Source organism: Vespa velutina, chromosome 16, assembly GCF_912470025.1.
Source record: "Vespa velutina chromosome 16, iVesVel2.1, whole genome shotgun sequence".
In the NCBI taxonomy this organism is placed as follows: Eukaryota; Metazoa; Arthropoda; class Insecta; order Hymenoptera; family Vespidae; genus Vespa; species Vespa velutina.
Window position 1 is genome coordinate 4,763,927 of NC_062203.1, and position 25,411 is coordinate 4,789,337.

At 38.4% G+C, this 25,411-nt stretch overlaps 5 protein-coding genes and 1 long non-coding RNA gene across 27 annotated transcripts in view; 2 read left to right on the plus strand and 4 right to left on the minus strand.

Annotated features, from left to right (window-relative positions):
- The window catches only part of LOC124954842 (protein nervous wreck), a 7,299-nt gene extending 6,920 nt beyond the window's left edge, over positions 1-379 (minus strand). For all 3 annotated transcript variants that reach the window (XM_047508387.1, XM_047508386.1, XM_047508388.1), the window contains exon 1: positions 38-379. In XM_047508387.1, the coding sequence (XP_047364343.1) occupies positions 38-58 (21 nt within the window). In that variant the 5' untranslated portion in view covers positions 59-379. The remainder of the gene's footprint in view (positions 1-37) is intronic.
- The window catches only part of LOC124954851, a 1,731-nt gene extending 296 nt beyond the window's left edge, over positions 1-1,435 (plus strand). The window contains exons 2-3 of the long non-coding RNA XR_007102691.1: positions 46-155; positions 244-1,435. This is a non-coding gene — a long non-coding RNA (uncharacterized LOC124954851). The remainder of the gene's footprint in view (positions 1-45; positions 156-243) is intronic.
- Positions 619-5,251, minus strand: LOC124954845 (BTB/POZ domain-containing protein 10). 13 transcript variants are annotated; one of them, XR_007102690.1, is made up of 10 exons: positions 5,078-5,238; positions 4,652-4,936; positions 4,230-4,355; positions 3,254-3,370; positions 2,776-2,913; positions 2,423-2,694; positions 2,121-2,318; positions 1,555-2,037; positions 1,089-1,197; positions 622-998 (listed from the first exon to the last, which is right to left on the minus strand). XR_007102690.1 is itself a non-coding variant. In XM_047508397.1 (9 exons), exons 2-8 carry the CDS (start codon positions 4,762-4,764, stop codon positions 1,571-1,573), a joined length of 1,431 nt encoding a protein of 476 aa, XP_047364353.1. In that variant the 5' UTR covers positions 4,765-4,936; positions 5,078-5,238; the 3' UTR covers positions 619-1,197; positions 1,555-1,570. The 13 variants fall into 13 exon arrangements, 11 of the variants coding, with proteins under 11 accessions (XP_047364353.1, XP_047364352.1, XP_047364359.1 ...); XR_007102689.1 differs by having other exon boundaries at positions 1,551-2,037; XM_047508397.1 differs by having other exon boundaries at positions 619-1,197.
- A 158-nt stretch (positions 5,252-5,409) lies between these two features.
- On the minus strand, positions 5,410-6,977 carry LOC124954849 (3-hydroxyacyl-CoA dehydrogenase type-2-like). Its single transcript, XM_047508412.1, has 3 exons — positions 6,629-6,977; positions 6,249-6,413; positions 5,410-6,143 (listed from the first exon to the last, which is right to left on the minus strand). Exons 1-3 carry the CDS (start codon positions 6,635-6,637, stop codon positions 5,553-5,555), a joined length of 765 nt encoding a protein of 254 aa, XP_047364368.1. The 5' UTR covers positions 6,638-6,977; the 3' UTR covers positions 5,410-5,552.
- Positions 6,978-7,538: 561 nt separating this feature from the next.
- Positions 7,539-16,923, minus strand: LOC124954962 (radial spoke head protein 6 homolog A). Its single transcript, XM_047508672.1, is given in 11 exon segments — positions 7,539-7,641; positions 7,709-7,896; positions 8,219-8,454; positions 8,794-8,936; positions 9,050-9,203; positions 9,266-9,388; positions 9,539-9,875; positions 9,971-10,170; positions 10,248-10,437; positions 10,504-10,659; positions 16,641-16,923. Coding segments are annotated over 10 exon segments (1,749 nt in total). The 5' UTR covers positions 10,623-10,659; positions 16,641-16,923; the 3' UTR covers positions 7,539-7,582.
- LOC124954959 (papilin) overlaps positions 13,187-25,411 on the plus strand; it is a 53,555-nt gene continuing 41,330 nt past the window's right edge. For 3 of the 8 annotated variants that reach the window (XM_047508660.1, XM_047508667.1, XM_047508663.1), the window contains exon 1: positions 14,988-15,179. In XM_047508660.1, coding sequence (XP_047364616.1) covers positions 15,157-15,179 — 23 coding nt within the window. In that variant the 5' untranslated portion in view covers positions 14,988-15,156. Of the gene's footprint in view, positions 13,382-14,980; positions 15,180-25,411 lie in introns of those variants that run through there. The other 5 variants (XM_047508662.1, XM_047508664.1, XM_047508665.1 and 2 more) reach the window with 4 other exon arrangements.

The window sequence follows — 25,411 nt, forward strand, 5'->3', positions numbered from 1 at the left end:
TAAAACTTGAGATAGGATTTTTGATCAACTAGCTTACTTTTCTAGGTGGTGGTTGCATGCTGCTGAACGAGCCGCCTAGTCTGCAACCCTCACTACTTGGCAGCTCGTTTTTCACACCGCCCGCACGCACCGGAAGGTGGTGGCCCACTGTTTTCGTAAGTCTCTCGTTCTACAACAAATGCGCGCACCCACCCTAGGCGATCGCGTACTCGTACGCTACTGATTTCTTGCCCTCGACTGTAGGAGGACCGTTTATTGATCGCATCAGCGCCTGCGTTTCTTCGTTGCTCCACTACCTTCGAAAATTTCACCTCCTCCCGCACGTTTTCGTATAGCCACCGAGGCTGCTTGTCGAACCAGATTCACTTCCGGTTTTCCTTTCGGGGTTGTTGGTCCTCCAAGATGATGTTTAATACCGACCGATACTCTACGGTTACCGACCTTACTTCTTCACTCTTTTGGCGAACGGAAGTGGAGAATGTATCAAGGACGATTGATAAGATAGATTCCTATGATAGGAAGGGAATTGGTAAAGTAATTAAAACTTATTTTAATTCTTTATATGATACAAGTTCTTCTTTTTTATATTAAAAAAATATAAATTATATATACTTGTTATAGTATAGTATATATTGTACAATATAGTTATAGTTTAGTTTTAGTTTATTATGGTATAAATAACTAAAGTATACACTAAAGTATACACTAGTAAAGTGTAAACTAAAGTATACACTATATTAGGTATAACTTACGTTTAATATAATAATGATATTAATGATAATATAAATTATTCATTTATACTTAGTACAAATAGTATAGCATATATAGTACGTGTGGTACAATAATCCAAGTTATAATTAGTATACCGACATATACTATCTCTGCTGTAGATTAAGTATATAATGTATAATTTGTATGTAGAAAAAAGAAACATTTATCAAACACTAACATGTTAAGCAACAATTGATTTTGTTGCCAAAGAAAAAATGTAATAAAACCTAAAAAAAAATATAGACATATATGAACGTGTGATTTCAAAGTTACAAGGATTTATTAAAGGATTAATGATAATATTAAAAGAATCTCACCTTAATTAGGTTCGATATTTGGAAAGAAAGGACTTTGGTTTTCTTTGGAATGGTCTTGGAATGGTCATGTAATATAACATTTCTTATCCTTGAGAAGAACCTTAAGAGCCTAAAGAATAAAATGGCAAAACAAAAAAAAAAAAAGAAAGAAAAAAAAAAAGAAAAAAAGAAAATATATATACAAAGAATTAGAAAAGATTATTGAGAAATCGCATTGTAAACTTTATTAATAGTACAAAATGGAAAAAATTTATATCGATGCGAATCGAAAGGACACGGTGTATTTTGAATAACACAATCAATATCGCATATAAGAAACATACCTCGTATTATATATACATATACATATACATATACATATATATATATATATATATACATATACATATATATACATATATACATATATATATATATATATATATATATATATATATATATATTCACTTTCAAAGAACGTACATACGTAAAACGAATGAGGCTCATGATAACTCGTCGGGTGGTAAAGGTCCAAGGTCTTGATCGGCAGGCAACCCTATGCCGCCTTCAACATCACCGTCGGAACCCATTGGCAGTGCCGCTTCTGGTTGAGGCACCGGTTCTGCGGCTTGCAAAAGAGCATTTATTGGATTTCCTCCGGCATCTAATACCGGATCGGCAGTGGCTTCTGCGAGATTCGTAACTGATTTAGATTTTAAACATTGAAAATCAACGTGACGACTTTTTGCTTCTTCCTTCTCCCAAGACATGTGTATGAATGGCCTTTGAACGTAATTGTAAATGACTTCGGCACGACCACCAGCCCTTTTCTTAACTTTTTCTTTATAAGTAGGATAACCTTCGATTCCTAAACGTATCTTTTTCAAGCCACGCTCTTTCATCACTTGCTTAGCTACGTCTCTATTTTCGATGTATTTGAAAAATCTGTACATAGCTGTACTATTGACGGCTGCACGAGAGAAACAAAATATTATAACACGCTCCTCGGTATTAAAATTACTTTTTATTACGAATTTAATATTCGACACTTACTCTGCGAATATTCTTCTCCCATTTGCGGTGGATATTCTTCGTCCCAATCGACTATATCATCTTCCAATAAGACAACGATGTGGCATTCTCTATCGCCTCTACGTGCACTATTTACCATTAAAGGCAGCATCAGATCTTCTAAGAACCTTTCGAATTGGCAGCGTGCACCTTCGTTAGATAATTCGTGTAATAATCCTCCTATAATAAAGCAATTCGAAAAAAAAAAAAAAAAACAATTCAAGAAGGCTATATTCTATTTATGTTGATTAATTATTGCAATAGTTCAAAAACGATAAACTTACTTAAATTTTGACACTTTACTGTATTTGCATTAAACGGAACGAGAAGATAGTCGCAAGCTTCGCGTAATTCTTGTACGGTAACCGTAGGAGGACAACGTATTATTCCACCTTTGTAATATTCAAGAATAGCTTGAAAAACCATCGCCGATATTCCATCGGCAACTTTGTACTCTCCACGTTCATTTGGCTGAGCATATTCGACACCAGAACTAAACATTCGTCCTAACATTGTATTGGGGCGTGCAGTAAATAAAGCTGGGTCTATAATAAATCTAAAATGAATTTATATATCGGTTATATCATGTACATTTGTTTATTTATATTAAACAAATATAACGTAGTTCTGAATTTACCTCGTATTATCGACGATCAATGTTATTCGTTCATCGCTACCTTGTGGAATGCTAGCCTCTGTAGCAGAACTGTTGCATGGTATAATATCTCTACTTTGGTTTTGTTGACTCTTTCCAAGCCCAACTCCAGAACGGAGTCTACAGAAATAAGAACATTATGTTATAATCGTTTTCTATAGATAAAAGAGGAATAATAATCCGATGCAACTAAAAATTAGGATAATAAACATATAAAGCATCATTGGGTACACAATAAAGTAATAGAGAAACCTACCTTATAGAATACAAGGTGTGGACTGTTTTTACTTATATGAAAATGAAAAAATAGTTGATGTATGATCTATGAAAAATTGAAATAGAGAAATATCTGATTTCTATATTCTATAATGTAATAATACGAAGCAATGTCCATAAGGAAGTGAATTTCTAAAAAAACAAGCGCTACCAATGATCTCTATATTTTACCTCTGTGCATTACCTGCTTGATTGATTTATATTTGTGCCATGTCTGCCTGAATTATAAGAATGGCAGTGTCGATCGTTGCTTCCATCCCTCTGTACCAGACAAGGTTTTGGTTTGGACGAACCACCACAACTACATGCAAAACAACCACATTTCCTTACTAATGTTTGCTACCAATGACAAGCATCGAGTGACATTTACTGACTGATTTTAAACTAATTTAAGTTTCTTAATAAGATGATGTGAACACGTTTAAAGAAAATTCAACTAAGAAAATATGAATGTGGTGTGAATGGTGGCTACATCATGCCAATGAGAAATGTATCAGCACAAAATGTATATCTAAAAGACAAGCTTTGTATGAGGCAACTTCACACAGTAATATCTCTTCGTTAATCAAAATAATGAGTTACAAATTGTAATATAATTTATCTTTGCATAAAATTAGTTTACTGTCTTTCTTGAAAGCTTGACTAAATTCATGAATGTATTCTCATAATTACACATATTATTGTTTTATTGTACTGTTATTTACTACTGATCCAACATCAGAAATTGATGAGTAGTTTGTTCATAATTTAAAGAATGTGAGACATGCATGTAACAAGTTTAAAGTACCAAATGTGCATGCTACAAGTCTATAAATATTATCATTTAAGAAATGAGATAGTATAGGCTACTTCTATTATCAGTATATATATATATGTACACATACATATACATATATATACGCACACACACACCACGCACGCACACACACATATATATGTATATGTATATGTATATGTATATGTATATATATGTGTGTATATATATATATATATGCACACATATGTATGCGTGTTCAAATCTCAAATATTTTATATAATAATTGAATTGATCGTAAAAAAAAGTATAATATGAAAATTGGATTATTATTATAATAAAATATCTCAATATTTTGAATTTGCAAAGAGCACTATGTTCCATATTTTGATGATGAATATTTTACCTTAATCTATTTTGGTATAATCTTTGTTGTCCTCTTGGATCTGTCTCTTTATAATCAGTTTCTGTATCGCTACTACTATCTTGCGAATAATTTAATCTTTCTGCTGGATTTGTCATTTTTGGCCAACTGTAACGAAGCTAACATAAATCATCAATTAAAGATTTTTCAAAAGAATACACACTAATGTGATAAGCTGAAAAAAGAATAAAATTAAATCATTGATAAAATACACACACACACATATGTATATATATATTTATATATATATACGTACGATTATTTTCTACTAGAAAGTTCTTGATTTATATAAAGCGAGTAATAAAGAATGCTAAAAATAAAAGCAAAAATAAATTCTCAAAAAGACTAATAAATTATTAGTGCATTTAAATAATATATATACATGTACATTAGACACTACTCACAATTTAAATGTAGACAAGTACCACTTCTTTAAGAGCCACCTCATCGACTTATAAACCTCCCAGCCACACAATTTATGGTTGCCTTCAATTTTTCTTTTTATACGAACTTGCATTCCACAACGATAACGTGTTCGGTGCAACGGTTGTCCGCTTAGTCAGGTCAAATTTTTTTGACCAAGGTTAAGAACGAACGATTTGCATTATCTGATATCTCGCGCGTGAACACTAGGAGCAAAGGGCGTTCTCGATGTTGACAATTTTTCCATTAAACGTGACGAACGAAATCTGTTGAAAAACAAAATGACGCTTTAAATGGGCGCTGACACCACATGAAACATGTGACGTTAGTCATCGCTCGTTGTTCCGATTGAAATTTTTTTCTTTCTTTCTAATTTCTTTTTTTTTTTATTTATTAATAAATATAACCTTTTAATTGGGGTGAAATACCTCTGCATTAAACGGAATTATTCCATTTCATAAATATAATATTAATACGAATAAAAATCTTCTTGATTGAAAATATCTCGAAATAATTTCATATTTTCTTTATAGAAAGGGCACAGGCTATCCACTACTTAATAATTCCATCTGTCATACATATGAAATAGAAATAACGACATCTACCGAATGGTTAGTTAAGGTATATATTTGTTTTCATATCACGTTAGTTCATGTTACCAACGGATTGGAGCAGACGCGACGGGAGAAGGAGGGGGGAAGAGAGAGAGAGAGAGAGAGAGTGAAAGAGAGATACAAAATTAACATAAAAATAAAAGCAATATAATATTTTGATTGACAAATTTATATCATACATAGCATTATAAAGAGATTTATTTTAGTAGTTATTCCCAATATATACCCTTTATCCATTTCAATATATAAAAACATTAGAATTCTTAGGTTAAGACATTCTGAGAGCACCATCTAATCTTATAGTATTTCCATTTAAAAGTGGATTTTCGATGATATGTTGTGCCAATTGTGCGTATTCATCAGGTTTACCTAATCTTTGCGGATGAGGTATCATTTTGCATAAAGAATCACGTACTTTGTCTGGTAAGGATTTAAATAACGGTGTATCAAATAATCCAGGTGCAATAGTGACAACGCGTATACCATGTTTAGATAAATCACGCGCGATTGGTAAAGTCATTCCAACGATAGCACCTTTACTGGCAGAATACGCTGCTTGTCCCATTTGTCCTTCGTATGCTGCCACGCTTGCTGTATTGATTATAACACCACGTGCACCATCTTCATTAGGTATATTTTCACCGATAAGGCCAACAGCTAAACGGATTACATTGAAAGTTCCTATAGTATTTACTTTTATTATTTTTTCAAATATTTCCAACTGATGCGGTTGATTTTTATTAAAGTCATATGTTTTAAGACCGCATGCTATTCCTGCTGCATTTACAACTGCAGTTAACTTGCCAAATTTCTGCTTAGCTGTTTTCAAAGCTACTAATACTTCATTTTCCGAAGTGACCTACAAAAATATATGTCGTATATGAAATTAATATAGGAAGATCATATAAATACTATGTTTAAGTAAAATTTTAATAAGTACAAGATTAACTTGTTATAGCCTTACATCAGTTGGTACAAACACAGCCTGATCTTTCAACTCATCTGCAAGTTCTTGTCCTTTTGAATTAGGAAGATCCGCTATTACAACTTTTGCACCTTTTTTGACAAATCTTTGTACAGTTCCACGACCAAGACCAGAGGCTCCACCGGTTATTAATGCTACTGTATTCTGAAATGTTTTTTAATTTGATACATTCGTTCTATTACCTTATTAGATACAAAACCATTAGATCTTAATATATAAGATTTAATTTATATTTATCCATTTGTTGTTATAATTTTTATTTACGTTGTACGTTTAAGCACACGCACATGTTTATCGGCATCTTTAACATACAAGAGCAATATTTTCAATTGTTATCAATAATAGAAAATAATAATTACCTTAAGCATTGTAACCAAAATTTTTAGCACATAAAATATTTTAATTGAATATTTTCACAAAGAAAAAAAAAGAATTCCAAAGGAGCTTTATTCTGTGTTACGACCAGAAGCAAAGTGCAAAGTGATAGTAGTTAAGAATATATATATACACGAAAATCAAATGAACTTTACTATATAGACTTTGATTCCTCTATAATATATTCTTCTGCTTTCACTGGAGACAAAGATGTATGACTATGTACGGCCAACGAAGATATAACTGTCGATTAAAAAAAAATATTCCAACGGATATTAAAAAGTAAAATATCTTTCGTATTTAATTAATATTAAAAGAAACGTTCTTCTTATGAAATATGATGTGTAAGAGCAGTATAGATGGCACTATTTTCATCGCTTTAAATTAGCTTCATAATCTTATTTTGATTTTAAATCATTATTTTTAAAATTTTATTTACTCTTTCATTATTTCTAATATATCCTGACTAATAAATAATGCTTAAAAAAAAAAAAAAAATGCTTTAAATCATTATCATTAATTATGACAATTGGGATATAGTGTATAAAAAATATAGTAAAAAAACTTTAATAAATAAACAGATTATATATTGATATATAATCTATTACTATTGTAATTCATATTTTGTTCATATCTATGAATATTTTGTCAAGTTTGGTTCAATCGAAACGTATAGGGATAAATGTATTGGGACTATAAGCGCATGAGTATTATCGATAATCATATCGGTTACCTCTGGAGTAAGAACATATCTTGAAAGAGAAGGAATCTACTTGCCGACGGATATTATCGTGACTTAAAATCTCTCTACTACCGCATCGGTAAATAAGCGGGAAGGTATTTAAATACATTTTCATGTCTGATTATTTTCTTCTCATTTTTATTATTTTCAATTGAGTTTATGTTGATTCGAATTATTCATGAAGTTTAATTGTCAATTATTCATCCTCTTCCTCTTCCTCTTCCTCTATCTCTCCTAACACTTCTTCTCCTTCTCCTACACACGTATAAAACGTTATATCGATGCATTAATTATTGATTATCGTTTTTAACAATATTATTACCTATCGATAATGGTGGTGGTGGTAAATGGGCGATACGGTAAGTCTCTTCTTCCTCAAAAGTAGGATCCCGAATCTCCATGACCTCCGGACCAATTTTATACTGATCCTGAACGGGAGGCATAGATGGTGGATTGTAATTGTAAGCGTTGTACTTGTGACCCCAGCCGATGTACACGTTGGCGAAACGTCTGCGAAAATGACACCATTAAAATTGCATTAGCGTAATTTCGCGCGCATTAATTTTCTGGTAACGTGACTGCAGATCAGCATAATTTCCTCCGCTCCGTTAGCTCATTTCGCGATCTCGAACGATCGCGCGAGCATTCATTTTATGCCGTGAAATAGGTCCGTGCCTATGCATCTGCATGTGCATAGGGCACGGGTACGGTCATGGGCATGTCCTACGATTGTAGGACAAATTATTAATTATCTTGTTAAGCTCTCGCCTATTCCCTTCTTAGTTCGATCTAGTTGAATAGAAAAATGCTTTAATGGGATATCATAACGCACTTGTCAACGGCGAACGCGTAAGCACCAGGCCAAATATTTGACCTTACTAAAGCAACCGCGGTGTCTAATTGAACGAACGACGATTGTCTGGTCGTCCACGGAAATACAGATTCTAAAATAGCATCTTCGGACAATGGCGTCAACAAAGGTGGTCCAGTTTCTTTAACCGCATCTCCGGCTCTAATTTCATCTTCTTCACCTTCCTCTTCCTCTTCTTCTTCTTCTAATGCTTCTTCCTAAGTCATTTCCTAAGTCATTCTTTTAAACTGGACGATACACCATCGGTTATGTTATATATTTTTGTTCAATCGAATATTTCATTTAATTAACCGTCAACGATTATGAAAGAAATATTTTATTATAAATCCCAATGAATGATTTAATGTTAATGACACTACATCATTAAGTCATTCGTCCGATCATTAACTTCTTATTAACGATTAACAATTCAAATTCGACGCATTCAGATTCGAGTCGTCAAATGAGAATAAAAAGTTTTTCTCCGTATCAATCGTAAATTAATTGAAATGCGCGAAAAAAGAGATGAAAATAATTCTACGGAATAATTTGTCAACCTCCTTTTCTCGTGGATCCCACCAGACCGTACGTCCCTGCTTCAGAATGTACGGAGTATGATGACACCAATTCGACATTGATGGATCCACTAGATCCTTGACCGGCAATGGATCGTAATGCACATTCTCCGTCAAGGTCCCTCCTGAATGTAGAATAATCTCGTTGATTAATCAATTAGATCGAAATCCTAACGTTTTGTCCAATTTGAGAGAAGTTAAAAATATTGATTTAAGTCGAATACACATAGATCCTAACCTTCTCCCGTCTCTTCATCTATCTCCTCTTCCTCATCTAATCCACCGAACGTAAAATAGCCTATTGGCGATATGTCGGTGGCTGCGCTGATTCTCGCGATTTCTGCTCGGAGATAATTTTCTTCGGTCCCAGGAAATGGTGGAAATGTGTGTATCTAATAATCGAAAAGATATATGCGTAGCGCTTCTCTAAAATGATCAAAAATATTAATTATACCGGTGTCTTCAAATTGCCGGTAAAGTAACGAACGATTTCACGAGAAATCATTATTTGTTGTGGCGTGACCGCTGGAAGTTCGAGCCAATCATCGATTCCTGGTCTGTTGCATACGAAATATACCTGAAAGAAATAGAAAATGAAAATGAGTAGGGGAGAACGAGAAAGCAAAAATAAGAAGGAGAGAGAAAGAGAGAGAGAGAGAGGGAGGGAGGGGGAGAGAGAGAGAGAGAGGGAGAGAATAAAAAGTAGATTAAAGAGGAAACTTTGGACCTTAGCATTTACACCAGTTCCAATTTGTTCCGGTGGTACTTCCGCTGGCATTTCCCATGTACTAACTGGCAATGGTGGAAATACCAACTGTAATCCTTTTTCCTCCTCGTCTTCACCCGATATTTCCTGCACTCTCTCTTCTTTATTTTCTTCTCTAATCTCCTTTATGGCTGTCACTTGCTACTTTGAAAAATTATTCTTCATTTTAATCGTCGAAAAAATCGTTGAAACCGATATAGAAGCAATTACCTCTAATCTCCTTCGTAGCTCGTCCTCATTAAGTTCGGCCTCCACGACGTAATAATTCTTCGGATTACCAAGGATCTTACCCCAAAACCTATACTCGCGAAGATTCAAATTTTCGGTTACTATAATTTAAAGATAAATAATATCGAGCGCATCATTAGGATCAAAATATTTTATAGATGGTACCTCACGTTTTCAATGGGGACGCTGCTCGCTAATTTTCTTATCGCCAGATTAAGGAAAATCATTTCGCCTCGTGGCAAACCCACGCCAGTTTGTTCGAAATAAAATAGTAAGTCCATCATATTTGGTATCGATTTCTTTTTCTCACTCTCCTCATCCTCCTCCATTCTATCTTCTTCGTGTATCGTTTCGGTTATCGAGCTCTTCGATCGGAAAAACGACTTTTCAAATTATATACATAATATCGAAAGGCGAATTTAACTCGAAACGTTTGATTTACTTGAAACAAGGCGATAAGTTTCCTTGCATTTTCATATTGCACAGGTGGAACGTATACGTCACGCAAATGATCAGTCTCGGTTTTGAATCTTTCTTCCTTCAACCGTCTGCTATACTCCTCGAATAAATCGACAGCATTTTTTGGCCTTTCAGCGAGTATCTTAGAGAGGAGATCCGACAAGTGGTCGTACCTAAAATCTTTCGATAGTATAAATCTATATGTTTCTTTCTAAATTTTATTACCGACAATTACGTACAGATTATCACCGGACTCGGGACTATGTTTCAGCAAATATTGTTTCGCACGGCGAATGTCGTGTTCCACACACGGCTCGTCGGCCATTGGAACTTCTTCGATGTTGTAAGAATAAGCCATTTTTCTTGGTCACTTCGATGATTTATGCGATGACACCCTATTAAGGAGAAGAATGACGTCACTTAGAAAATTATTTAGATATCATTAACATATCACGAGGGAGGCATAACCTACGCTCACTTTCCTCGTCTGTTTTATAATTTTCAACGGAATTCACGATTCACACATGTACGTGCTTATACGTACGTATAATAGACTTACACATTCATTGAAAAACCGCCTCTCGTTCTTTTAATAGACGTTATTCAATCGTTTTGTTTCTCTAACTCGGAGCAGGCGAAAAATATAAAAACTTATCTGGCGACCCAATTATTTTAATGAACCTCTTGCCAAATTGGCTTCTATCAACAAAATAGAAAAAGATAAAAATGGACCAACGATAAACATCATCCTATTCGCCGTTCTTCTACAATTACTTACTAACGATACCATTATACTTTGCGTGAAAATGAAAGTCGATTCATTTATATATGTGTATTTACATATATATATCCATATATATATATATATATATATATATATATATATATATATATATATCCATAGGTCCATGGATATAATTATCGACGGTCGAATATTATTTTGTAGAATTTGAAAAAGAAAAAGAACGAAATATTTGCCTAGCGAGATATGAAGCTATTCAAAGCCTTATATCGATAATTATTTCATGGGGGATAAGTGAAACGTGAATTTGAAATGTCGTCGACAAATATCGGAGGTGAAACTGAATGAACGTATTTATAATATATACATCCACACGCATGCAAGCACGCGCGAGCACGCGTGCGCGCGAGCGTGTATATATATATATATCTCTTAATGAAGTTGAATCACACGCGCCAGTTTCTATCAGTTTGCATCCTGGAGCTCGTAGCTATCGTCTATCGGGTGTCCTAAATACAACCGAAGCTACCCGAGGTCATCCGGCACATTTCCTTTTACGCCCACCGAATAGCGTACGCATACATACGTACATGTCTAAAGAATATCGCGTGTGTTACCAATTTAACAAATTTTCGATTCAATTTCTTTTCAATTTTTTTAAATTATCCCCTCGTTTTGATTTTTTTTCAATTTTGTTTTGCATTTTTTTCGAACTTAACTTTTCTATCTGCAAAATCGTATCGTTGTTTATACCAAAGCGATTCGGTCGTACGGAACATTGGTTCGGCAAATGATAGACTATTACGGTTAATGGAGAATTCTATGAGAGTGCATTAGAATGGAGATCGGTGTCTGAGAGGTCACGATGCGTTTATGCGGTTATTATATTATACGATTAATCATTACATAGATATTTATTTTTTAATGCGAAATAATATAATATACCGCGAGTATAATGCGAGACGAGTACGTACTTACTACTGTATGTACCTATCCACTTTTTAAAAATAGACGCATATAGTGATATTTCCTTTTTTTTTTTGCTTTTATCTCGCGGTAACTTCAAAGGCGACGTTGAACGTTTAATGCGAGGTTAAAGATAATGGACATAGAGCAGAAAATAACTGGGATGACTTAAAGCCTGTCAATAATTCGCATTAGCATTAGAAACGCAAGTATTGGACATCGGACCACGGTTACACGTCGCGAATATTTCGATTGGCAGTGGTATCGCACGTGTACGGCATAATGCTTCGTAATTAACGAAATCGTATGGTAATTAATAAAAGGCACGTACATACGTACGTACGATTATGAATCGGTACGCCTCGAAATGCAGTTTCATTTTGAACGGAATTATCAGGGATTGATCGAAATTGATCAGGCGTATATGCCAATGCCCGTTATACGCATCGTGACATATCTCCGTATTCATTAATCGTCGAATTAACAATATTTGAACGTTGATCGCTATTAGGATTTTCTACGCTTTACTCCCACTTATTCTTCATTTCAAAGGTCTTTGTTCGACCAACAATTTCCAAGTATTAGATTACTTGAATTTCTAATTATCAATTGATAAAACTAACAGAAAAGTTTTGACGAATCGATATGAAGAAAATCTTGAATAATCTCGTACAAAACTTTGAATGCTCGGCTAACAACGAATTCACAGACGCGATAATGAACAATACTAGCCGCTAATTCGATGAGAAGATTAGCTAGGAGAAAGGGAGACGGAAAATGACGATTATTAACGAACGTTTCGGCTCTAATCTCGAGAAATACGTTGATTAAGTGGCATTGAACGCATCTCGAGTGCCGCGCAAGAAGTTACATGGAGACATTCGTGGAGAGAAAGAGGGAGAGGGACACTCTCTCTCTCTCTCTCTCTTTCTCTCTCTCGTTCTGTGCGGAGGCGTTCGAGTATGAATGAGCAAGAAGTCCCCACCGGTTCCTCTCCGAATCCCTCTTGGGCTCCATCACCTCCCTCTCTCCCTCCTACTCTCCTTCTTTCTCCTCTTTGCTCTGCTGCGCCTGCACCCTACTCTCTCTCTCTTTCTCTGCCCCCCTCTCTCTCCCTCTTCCTATCTCTCCGCCTCTCTCTCCTCCTTCGCATCGGGGGTTCCAACAGAGCGGTCCTCTCTCTTCGGTCTCACTATAAGCCTCTTTCGGCTTAGTTTTCTCTCGCGAGTCGCAGGCGCGCGAGCAACGCAATTCGGTCCTTCTTTTCTCTCTTCTACACACGTACGTTCTACGAGTACGTAAAGACATCGTTGGTTCAAGTTTCGAGCTTGGGAATCTTCGTGAGGGCTGCTTGGATCTCCGCTCGATCGGCGGACCACGCCGTTAATCATGCACCATCGATTTATCCGGTTAGTGTGAAATATTACCAAATTCTTTTGCTCTATTCCTTTACTTTCCTTATTATTTTCTTTCTCTCTCTCTCTCTCTCTCTTTCTCTCTCTCAAGTCATCGTAGATTGCGAAAGAGTACAGGATCGTTTTGTAACGGTGTTCCTTATTTATTATCTTTTGGAAAAGGGCGAATTTGATTTGAATTTTTGTCTTCTCTTTATAAGTCTTAAATATAGCATACCCATGAGACAAAGAGTACTTCCGCGTATGGAACGATTTCGCCTACCTTCAATTTCGAAAATTTTGCGATATTCAATCGTCCTAACGTTTACATTACGAGAATAAGCGCAGCCTACGCGTGGGATATACGATTCGCTGCTCGTATGCGCCCCCGTCGAGCATATATATATATATATATATATATATATATACATATACACACACATATATATATATATACACATATACGTACATACATATAACATTTGAATTTATATGAAAAACTCATGCGATACTTTCCTCCTGACGGACAGAAATTTATTAATGTATTTGAGACAGCGGTTGATTCTTAAAGTGCAATTTTGCCACGCAGCGAACAATTTTACTGACTTAAAATTATTATAATCGAAATGATATGTAGAGTGAAAAGCAATGAAATGGAAAAGGAGAAAGGTTTCTCCCTTACACGATCGGCGAAACATTAAAATTTAATTTTAATGATTCGTGGCCACATCGAACAGAGGTTCTTTTATGTGTTCATTTCTTATTAAAAGTCATTATCGTTGGTCTCCAACGTGCGTTATGACGTTCGACGAGGAGCGCGCACTTGGAAAGTGTTCTTTCGAGAAGCTCCGCGAGACGTGCTCTGTGGGTGGGGAAGGGACGGTAATTGGTCTGAAAGTTTAATTATACGAAGTACTGCCGTTCGTTTGAGGGCCATGCGAGGTGCCATTCGAGTATTCCTTGCTGAGGAATAATGCTCGCTCGTTACTATTAACGGCCGATCGCGATGCATGCCTTACATTATTCATCAGACGTTTCCACGTGCTAAAAAGAGATGGAGCGAAAACGAGAGAGACTGGATCGGTCGTAAATCGCTCGCTCCTTTGCTCATCCGATCGTTCATCCATCCAGTTTGCTTGCCAGCGATCGCTTCGTTTCCATTAAGACGTTCCCACCTCTGCCCCGCGAGAGAACCGAATGAATTTTCAAAAGCCGGGAGTTCTTTGAGAGAACTCGTATCGCATTTTTCTCACCTTGCGGCCACGTAAGAATATCGACAAGAACTAGAAACAGAAGAAGTAATTTTACTTCTCCTTTTAGTCGTCTAATTGCACCAATTCTTGAAACAAGAGAGCACGCTTACTCGATGGCACGTTACGCATGTACCGGATTTTTCTTATATAAATAGAATCTTTGGGAAAAAAGGTTTACCTCGAAAACTCTAAAACTCGGGAAATCACGATAGTAACGACGGCAGACTTCAATCAAGTTCTGGAGAGGAATTCTGTGAGAGTGAGGGAGGAGAAGGAGAGATGGGCGGGGGTTGGGGAAGGGGTAGGGAAAAATTAGTTACGACTCGAGTGTCAGGAGGAGGCCACAGGCTCGTGGTCCCTGGCTGGTCGACGCAGCCTCCTCCCGGTTCCAGAGAATCGCAGTCACGTTCAGTCAGCGCCCGACTCCCGGTCTGTAGAGGTGCTGCTGCGTGTTCCTCTTCTTCTTCGCGTCGTGTTGTTAATCTATCCGAGAGGACATTCCGGTGTTCCCTTCGACCGGAGAGCATCCTCATCGGGATGACCGTCATCAGGAGCACGTGGTTAGTCTTCTTTTTGTTTTTCATCATCTTTTATCCTTCTTTAATCAATTATTTGTCATTTAGTATTTAAATGTCTTAACAGTTCGGCTAACTCTTTGTAAAGGGTAACTTAAAAGAGGCGGTTTAAATATGAAAGCATCGATAAATCTTCCGGACGAAATACGATTCGCACATGACAAGAAAGCGGGACAGCATGGTGAACACGTGTTTCCTTTCTGTCCTTTCTTCGTTTGATCGTTGATTATAAAAATAGACGAAACCTAGAAGTACTCTAACCGCTTTCTTGCAACATCGCTTAATCGATTTAATTCGATTAATACTTCAATCGTATTAATTAACGAATGAAATTATCGAATCGCTCGTTAATACGTAGTTTAAAAAAAAGACCAGGAAAATCCTCGGACATCCTCGAACCTTCAATTTACGGTTATAACAGTACTACACCTGCGCCGTGGAAAGGCTTATTGCGAGAAGCTTTCAGATACTTCCTACTGGCCAGCGAACTGGCAGGACAATGGCTTATGCTAATTCCTTCCTTCTATTTCTATGTAGACGTACCACCTTCCGACTTTGTGTGTATGTACATACGTACGTATATATCTAAATATGTCTATACCGACTGTGTTACGCGTGTAACATGACGGCCTTTAAAATTCACCGCGTTTATATGTATATATGTAGATGCACTATACATATACAGACGGGTCGCGAGTTTTCACGAAAGCCGATGCATCGAATGCAATTTTCTAGCAGATATAGTTTGGTTTCGCGACGTGGATAAGTATCGAGGCGATACTCAAAAGCGCTTGTTAAAGTAAATACGAGATGCTTAATTTTAATTTAGTTCCTGACTAAGTACCGTACGCATACGCATTATACTTTCTCGCATTTTATTTTATAATAAAAATCTTCTTTCTAATCGATTACTTTAACGGTAGAAATCATAAAGTTAATACTGTAAACAAAGCCGCGCATATCAATTCTCGAAAAGCAATATCATTTTCGAAAAGATAACTTTCCTAATGCACTCGTTTATAATCTACAAATGCTTCTTCTTCTCTCGTCCGTTGACTTTTAATAAAATTGATCGAAGTACAAATGACTAATATTTTCTTCCGTTGAATATATTAAAAATAACGATAATACTTTTTTCTTTAGGTTAATCCGAAAGAAATATCACGGATACGGATGGTATTGTTACATTTTTCTTATCCTCCCACTCGACGAACAGTTAGACTCTATTTTACTCGGTCGCCATGTATGTGTTTAGGCAAATAAACAATTCTGTAGGACGAGTAATAAATAGACGGTTCATCCGCGGCTAGAAATATTGAGCAGCCGGAATTCCAAACGTGGGAAGCACTCTCTTTCTCTATCTATATCTATTTCTACATCCTCTCTCTCTCTTTCTCTCTCTCTCTCTCTCTCTCTCTCTCTCTCTCTCAGGTATGGAGCACGTACATGTTGCGGACAATCCAGTATTTCGTGAGTTATTTTGGCTCCTCCAGGGGGAGAAGGCTGTTATTTCTGTTCCATAAGTTAATACTCCAGGGCACACCCTTTTCTTCGTTACAAGCGTTCTACTTCTTCTCCTCCGAGTTCTCTCCGACCGAGACACATTCAGGTACATCTCGTGGTTTATTTATCGCCCGACTACTCCGGACACGTGCGTCACGTGCATGAAAAAAGCAACGAGAGGAGGAGTGGAAAATTATTTTCTCGCGGCACCCTGACCGTACCCGTATCCGCCATCTCCCCTCCCGATGCAATTACTTTCGTGGAACGTGATATATCTACGCGTATCTTCCTGAATAATCCACGAATCTTGTATTTTTCTTATACTTTTTTTCGTCGAATCGAACGATCCGTTGGAAATTTTATTTCTATTCGTGAAAACTAACGCGGATAATAAGAGCTCGAGAACGTTATAATATTCGTCTCGGATTAACTCTCGTCCAGTGGACCGATCGAAGACCGCGTAAAAGAATGAGCACCACTGTCAAAGGGTTGACGATTAGCATGAGTTAGTAAGAGAGAACCCGAAGATTGTACGGGCCTTTGATGCAGCCGACTAAACGTTCTACGCTTTTATCAGCTGAATGTACGTAGATACGTATGTGTTGCTTTAATATCCATCCGTAATCCCGCGTCGTGTTGGCGGACTTTTAAAAGAACTTATCAACCACATTTGAAACTTTTTTTTAATATAAATCTTATCGCTTTTATCGCTTGGACGAAACTCTGAAATATAATATTTGGACAAATTTTTAACATGCGTATAATTAAATTCCCTCGAAGATATTCTATTTAACGGGTCAGATTCGTACAGCGTAAGATGAAAAGGATCCTTTAGAATATTTATTTAGCAGTAGTAACATCAATTCGTTAAATTCGATTCTTTCCTATAGTCTTGAAACACTCGACGTGTCGGCAAAGATACTCGTGAATTATTCCTCAGGCTCGGGTCAACGGTCCGCACTAAAACTTTCTAGCAAGCCATCTCTCCTTCTCTCTCTCTCTCTCTCTCTCTCTCTCTCTTGCGACCACACATGTGCTTAGTATGGTGGCTTTTCGCGGAAGAAAGGTCAACGAAAAAGGGAGTCCGGTCTTTCCGGAAGGGCATCGAAAGGGCCGACTGTTGGCTTGAACCTTACGATGTTTTTACTTCGTTGAACTAGCATACAGGATGAACCAACGACGAACTTGGTACAATCAAAAAAAAGTGCTGATTTTACGAAATTTTGCGATAGACAAAAGTAGTATCCATTGAGTACAAAATTCGCCATGTCGTAGAAATCGTTTAGCGTGGATCGTTTAAATTTCCAAAGGTAATTTATGTCGCACGTTAACGTCTCTTATGCTTCTAACGTGTAAGTGGAAGAGGGATATAAACGTGCTGACTAAAAGTAAAAGAGGGTGCAGATGCAGGGAACAATCAAAAATGCATTCCTTCGGGCGAGAGCTCCCGATGATGATAAAGCAATTCGTTTCGATCGATTCGCACAGATCAATAATTCATCCGGTCGTCCATTATTTATAAACTCGCTGGAATGGACTCGTAAAACCGTGCATAGCTCGCCTACGTGTATTATATGGTTATACGTGCGGCTGTATGCAAGTATATGCACCCTAGTGCAGAATGCAACACGATGCATTTTCTGTTCTCCTGGTACTTACTTCGTCGGATCGAGACGAGAGAAGACGATATAATCGAAAATGGTCTTCCTCGTCTACGAGAATACGAGAAGGATGAAACTAATTTAATCGAAGCAATAAGGCAACTATGAAATTGACGATAAATAATAAGCGATAATCATGATTAAAATGAACAATCAAAATGGGCCAAAGGGAAACTTTTCTTAGTCGGAAGATTAAATGTATAAAAGATTAAAAATTCGCTTTCAATCGATTTTGTCAAATCGCTTTCAAAGTCACGGAAGCGTGGATTCGCAGAAGTAGAAGCAGGAAAGGACGGAGAAAGGGTGATGGTCAGGTTTTTCATAGTCGCTCGTCCGTAAGAAATTTGACGAAGAAGACGACGAGTTTGCTCCTAAATATTATGGTCGACGAGCGTACTGACGTAAAGTCGATAAAGTACCGGGGACGGGGGGAGGAGGTCAAAAGATCAGAAAAGAGAGAAAACAAAAAGTAAAAGAAAAGGAGAAGGAAATTCACGTGTCGGATCACGTCGGTTATAACGGTTCCGTCGCCGGAGACATCAATTTTTGTCTTTCTTAACGTAGCATCTTTTATCGCTCGTTGCCAACGCTATTGTGAACGTGTTAGATCAGAAACATCATTCTATTTTCTCTTCCGTACGAGGATCCGGAGAAACAACAACGATTGCTTGCTGTTCTCCTTGTCTCTGTACGTCCATTCTGCTTCTCTACACAGAGAGAACCGTGTACGCTAAAGCGAAGTACAAGCATGCGTGTGTGCCCAAGTGGCTCTCTCTCTCTCTCTCTCTCTCTCTCTCTCTCTCTCTCTCTCTCTCTCTCTCTGACTATCTCTCGCAAACACACAGACATTTTCGGACATGCTTCGAGTTCACGTTTGTGGATTATAATCAGAGAAACTCAAAGAGCGTCTGCCGAGAGAGATCAATCGGAGAGATCGTTCGTTGGAATGTCTCCGAGAGGCACTCGTGAGTCCGTTCGTGGTATTACGTGGCTACGATTTCCCTTTAACATTGTTTGATCATGGTAATTACAAGAGAGTCTCGTCGAGTACCTCTGAAGTACTTCTCAAAGGGAGCAAAACGAAGTGCTTACATAGGTATACTAATCCACGAGAAGGGATGCTGACCTCGTGATATTTTTATTTCCTTTGGTTGCCGATGAGTACGAGGACGAGGAGGATGATGAGGCTAATTCAAGGCACTGACTTTGATTCCTTCGTGCCACGTCAATGTGCCGATCCGGAAAAAAAGAAATCGCGGCTCGTAATTCTCTCCGTAGGCGGGTTGCGAGGATGATTATAGCAGATTTAAATGCTGTATAGTAGCGAAAGAAGTTGCAGGTTTCTCCTAATGAATTCCATCGACCGAGAAAGTTTGCGCCAACAATTTACATACACCCCGTATACATCGACTCGAAGAACTATTAAAGCAACCAGCGCGAAGGATAAAATACGATACGGTCGGAATTTACCGCATACGCGGCAAGTATACGTTATGGGCGTTAATAGTCCTTTGAAAAGGTTCAGAGGGTACGGAGCAGAAAGCTTTTGATTTTCATATAAACTAGGGATGCGCAGGCACATCCACATGGGTCAGCACACGTGTGTGGCACCCGTAATTTCTTGAGGTCGCATCCACTGATAATTCTCGACGGCGAACCTTCCAACCTGTTGCTTCTCCTTCCATTTCTCTCTTTCTCCTTCGCCTACTCTGTTTCTCTCTTTGTGTCTCTCTTTCTCAGCTCTCGCACACACGCACGCACACTCGATCGATCGTTCCGCTCTCTCCCCTTTTTCTTCCATCCTCTTCTTCCTCGAATTCTTTCTCTCTCTCTCTCTCTCTCTCTCTCTCTCTCTCTCTCTCTCTCTCTTTCTCTCTTGGAGGCGCGATAAAGGCACCCTCCGTCTGGCTCAGGTCTACCAACAACTCCACGGCATGTTCTCTTGGTAATACGAACGCTTGAAACGTCGCACTCTGTTGCTCCGTTCTAACCTGGCATCCTCATCGTTCGCGCGCCAACTCGAATGCCGCTTTCTCACACTCGGTTGGATGGTGGACCCTTTCCATCTCTCTTCCTTTCCTCCTCCCGAAGCAAGTCGAACTCTTCTTTTCTCGTTCGCTCGGACACTGCCTGGCCTGCTCTACCATCTACTGATCCCTTGATCCAAACTCCCCGGCTGTAGAAGAGCGCGGTCAAGGTATGCTCTCATTCGTGACCGAGAGACACGGAAAGGAGTAGAAAGACAAAGGGAAGGACAGAGGGAAGATGGATTGTATGAGTTCACACGAGGACAGAGATAGAACCGAGAGTATCAATTTCCCAGAGATCGTTCGCCGAGTCACGTTTTAAAGGCACCAAAGTTTCTTCTTGACGAAGAACACGGATAAGAGCAAATGAAAGAGACGTCGCGAAGATACCAATCAAGGAGTAACGAACGCACAATTTTGGTTTCCTTGCAATCAAGAAGTTTTGATCAAAGGGAAGAAATGAAAATCAAGAGTCTACGGCAAAAGGAAAAGAAAGAATAAGAAAGGTGAACAAGTGAGCATTGATCTTTCGTTTGACATCCCTTTCATTAGGAACTCCTTGAAAGAAGCGGGAAAAGATTAAAATCGTCGGAATCGAAGGAATGTTGTCTTTGGTTAACGAAAACAGGAGGAGACGGTGCAAAACGATTTGCGGCGAGGAGCACGCACCTCCATCTTCGTGTTTGCGGTCTCAGAGAAGACCGCAGGGAATTCGCTGGGGCGAGAATGAAATCTGATTTGAAAACCGATCGCCGAAATTTCCGTTCTCCCCGTGGCGCGCCCGTCGCTTCGTGATTACTCCCATCATCGTACGGTAAAGCCCGTCGACCGCAAACGAGCCCGAACGTGTGTCATCCATCCGAGAGAAATCGAAAGGTGATTGTTCCGTAAGAGAAATATCACGCTCGGGGATCATCGATAAACGTCGACACGGAAAATTAGCTCCGTCTCTGTTCGAGATACTATATCGCTTTCGTTTTCCTCCTTTTGTTTCTTTACAATTCATCGAACACTTTCATTTTGGACGATTGATAAATGTTCAAGGAAAAATTCTTTCGTTCGGAAAAGCCTTTCTTTCGGAGAGAGAAAGAGAGAGAGAGAGAGAGAGAGAGAGAGAGAAATAACATATATAGATGTACCCGTGCAATGATCCAAGAACATAATATCGTTCACGGCTCCATTTAGCTCGATTCTTATCTTTTCCTTTTTTTTTCTTCTTCTTCTTTTTCGTATCACAAAATAGTCTTCGAATTTTTCCCCGTGGAAGACTGTCACAAAGAATCAGGAAGGATTTGCATGAGCGAGTCATAGCGACGACGTTGGACGACGTACTCGACACCCTCGATAACACGAACGCATAACGCGAGTTTCTATTCTATCTGTAGCAGGTAAATATTACCTCGTACGCAGATAGCACGATGGATGTACGTGTATATTACATAGCAACTCCATATAAACGAGACAGAGCCGCTGCCGCCGACAAGACCAGATATTCAAAGAATGTCGACGGGGTCTTCGAGCTTTGTTCTTCGAGTACCTGCATGTGTGCGTATTATTAGTGTGTTTCGTATACAAACGCGATGTAAAACGACAAGAGATATATTAAGGCGATAGGGAACGATGTGGAAGGTCAAAAAAGTTGAGAGCAAAGTGTTTAGGGAATTGTTTGTGAGCGATCACCCGGTATAAGCCGTCGTGCCACGAACCACCAGTTTACTCACACACCTGCGAGGTAAGCGTTGAGAGGGAACGGAGAAGGGCTCGAAAGGGGCCATGTCCCGAAGGCACGCGAGGGATACCGTAATAAGATCTTTAGAACCCTTCCTTTCTCGCGAAACAGGTCCTACTGTCCTACTTTCAATATTCCTTTCAGCAGAAAATCAAACAGGTCTAGACCGGATCGGAGAAGAGGCCGTCTACGAATTCTTCAAGAAACTACGTCTAGGTAGCGTCTTTTTTACTTTCGTACGCTTGGTCGTACTTTGTAGAATTTATAGTGCCAGTTACGATGATATAAGAGATTCTTACACTCGCGTGTTTTTTTTTTTATTATTATTAAGAAAATCTTTGCATTTTCTCGATCCGACCGAATTATTTCCCCAAAGTCTTCTCGCGTCACGTATTTCGGTGCTTGCTCTTTGATCCCAAATAAAAAGATTGCGACGGTGGTTTATGCCACGAGTGCCTCGTAATTACGACGTCACGCGCCGTCTGTGCGATTTTCCGTGCGGTACCACTTACAATTAGTGCGATTGCCGACCCGCATAAACGCGTACGAGAGCGTATTTATATACACATGTAAGTATGTTATATATACGTGCGTGTGTGTTCTCCCTCTCTCTCTCTCTCTCTGTGTATATGTGTGTGCGTGCGTGGAATCACGTAGAGGCACGTTGAATGATGGAAATTCGCGAAGGACGAGAACGTTTCAAAGGTTCGCGCATAGTTCGCGCGAATGCACGCTCGCGAAGTTTGCCTTACCGTCGTTGGAAAATAGGAACGCTTTGGGTAAGGTGCGTTGTATAAGCATGCATCCTTGTTGCATACTTTCACCCCACCATGTTTATCAGCGTACATACACAGCACGGTCTGCACTTGCCACGAACTTTGACATATTTCGAGAGTAATACTTGAAAATAACAAGAAGCAATAATAATGCATCTATCATCATTTTTTTATTAGCCTTTATTCGTGCCCTCAAGATTATTACTATAGCTCCATACGAAGAAGGATGGATTAATGATAAAATTAATGGAAAAATGCAAATGATTCGATTTTGATCATTTCCTTCTTTCTTTTTCGACGGATCTTTGTAAAGAGAAAAGTCGTCGGTACAACGCTTGGTTGTGAGAGAGAGAGAGAGAGAGAGAGAGAGAGAGAGTAGTCCATTGGAATCGTGCACTGATTGCGCGTAGATTCATCTTGCGATTGCGTCTCTAATCTGTAATAGAAATCGGTTCGGTTTCGTCCACAGATATCTACCGCGCTATACCAAACAGGGTGATATCTCGTAACCGTTCATTATTCGCACAACGGATCGATCGAACGCACACGATTTTCCACGTAATGCCGATTCACGAAAATTTATGGAATTGTCAACGCGACAGTTATTTATTCACGTATTGACGTGCATACATAGTTATCGCGAATCCGTTGCTTTCACAATTTGCTGACCGATAAGATGATTTAATAAAGTAATCTTTTTTTTTCTTTTTTTTTGTCATTATACTTCCTTTTGTCATCATTTTCATCATACTTCCTTAAAATTAATCACGAAAAATCGCATTGCATTACGTTTATCGTCAAGCTATTTCTCGCGCGCTTCGTAGATAAATAATTTCAAGTATGCCTACTTGGATTTTTATCGTTCGGATAAATATTCTCATTATTTATTTTGTTCTCTTTTGTTTTTACAACGGAATAGCCAAGCGAAATAAATAATGGCTGAATTCAGCAGAGGCTCTCTAAGCTCGAAACGATCGACGCGTTAATGAGAGGAAGGATAAGTCAGCTGGCGGCAAGTCGTTCTCGAACAAACGACAAGATCGTCTCGCGATTAAAGTGACGACTCATTCCTCGCTCAATTAGACGGCCATTAATCATGCCTTCGAATTTCCCTATCGGGAATCGAAGGACGAAAGGATGAAAGAAAGGAAGGAAGAAACGAACGAAAGGCCTTAACGCGGAGAATCCGCCGCGGATTAATTCCGCAAAGCTGCCGATATCGACGGGCTTTGCTGGCTTTAATGATAAAAAAAAAAAAACGTTAGGTATGATCGAGAAAAATTCAACTTTCCCGTACCGTTAGTTGTCATTAAAGACGAAAAAGGTGTAGCGTATCGATGCTTTTGTACAAGCTGCCTATCCGCATAAACTTCTTTATGGCAATCGTTAAGTTAAGACGTTACGTTCGCGCATCGTGTTAACCAACGTATTTTCAGGAGGCAAAGAGGCCTTTATTTTCGACTCGCCACTACCGTGCCACGCACTCGTGGTTTTGTATGTTCTATGCATTAGTACAATGACACGAGAACCAGAAGGAGAACGCTTCCGCGAAACCTCTAACGCACAACCGTAAATAGTTAGATACTCCTATACGATACATACCTATTGACTTTCGAAAGGCAATGAATTAAATCTTAAGATTCGTTCCAACGTCGTTCATTAAGTATTTATCTACTTTCGAAGTAGACGTTTATCGATCGATTTGAAATAAAGCCCTTATAGAATATTTTCGTGCCGCTTACTTCGGTATGCACTTATTATCGTCGCGTCGAAGGCGCCAGCGCCAAAGTTTCAAGAACGCGAACGAAATTATCTCATCGCGAATGATTAATCGACGCGTCAAGTGTGTATTGCCGTCGGCGAATTTGAGGGTGGTCCGAATTTCGGACGCATACATTCCAAATGGTAGTGGCACACGTGATTAATCTAATTGATGGTGGCATCCCGCGTTGTCCCATGCGGCAAGAGCCATGAAACACGCACGCGCAGGTGCACGAGACATTGAGGTGCATGAGTTGTGCCCGGCGCTACTGTCTTCATCAATTAACGTTTTACCATAATTCGATGCATCTCTTGCTCGCTGATATCATACGCGTAATGGCATACGTTCTTTCTTACCATCTTTCTTCGGAGAAGGAAAACGGGACTGAATGTATCACGTCGACAAAAAAAAAAAAAAAAAAAAGAAAAAACCTTCATTTTCGTATTAGAGCAAAATTGAAACGACATTTCTACGCGTACATTCCCAAGGCAAAACTAATTTCTTATTTTTTTTTTTTTTTTTCTTTTTTTTTTCTTTAAAGAGCCGTGCTTTGAGCCGTACAAAGAGAGGAGAACGAAATAAACGTGACTACGCGACAATAACGTCCGAGTCGCAAACTCATTCTCCTCGTAAACGTTTCATAAAGATCGCCCTCCTCGCTCGTCTTCTTTGTAGATAAAAGCTCGTGAATAACATTTTTGTCCTCTCAATGAATCGTTTCATGAGAACGCGTACACCGAGTTATCTTCCTAGCTTTAT

What these genes read in the sequence shown, in the direction of transcription:
- LOC124954845 (XM_047508397.1), bottom strand. Translation starts at nt 4,764, where the DNA reads ATGCAAGTTCGTATAAAAAGAAAAATTGAAGGCAACCATAAATTGTGT. An exon ending in AATATAAATCAATCAAGCAG is followed by an intron (nt 2,914 to 3,253) that starts GTAATGCACAGA and finishes TTATTTCTGTAG; the next exon opens with ACTCCGTTCTGGAGTTGGGC. An exon ending in AGTAAAGTGTCAAAATTTAA is followed by an intron (nt 2,319 to 2,422) that starts GTAAGTTTATCG and finishes GCTTTATTATAG; the next exon opens with GAGGATTATTACACGAATTA.
- LOC124954849 (XM_047508412.1), bottom strand. An exon ending in CTGTGTTTGTACCAACTGAT is followed by an intron (nt 6,144 to 6,248) that starts GTAAGGCTATAA and finishes ATATTTTTGTAG; the next exon opens with GTCACTTCGGAAAATGAAGT.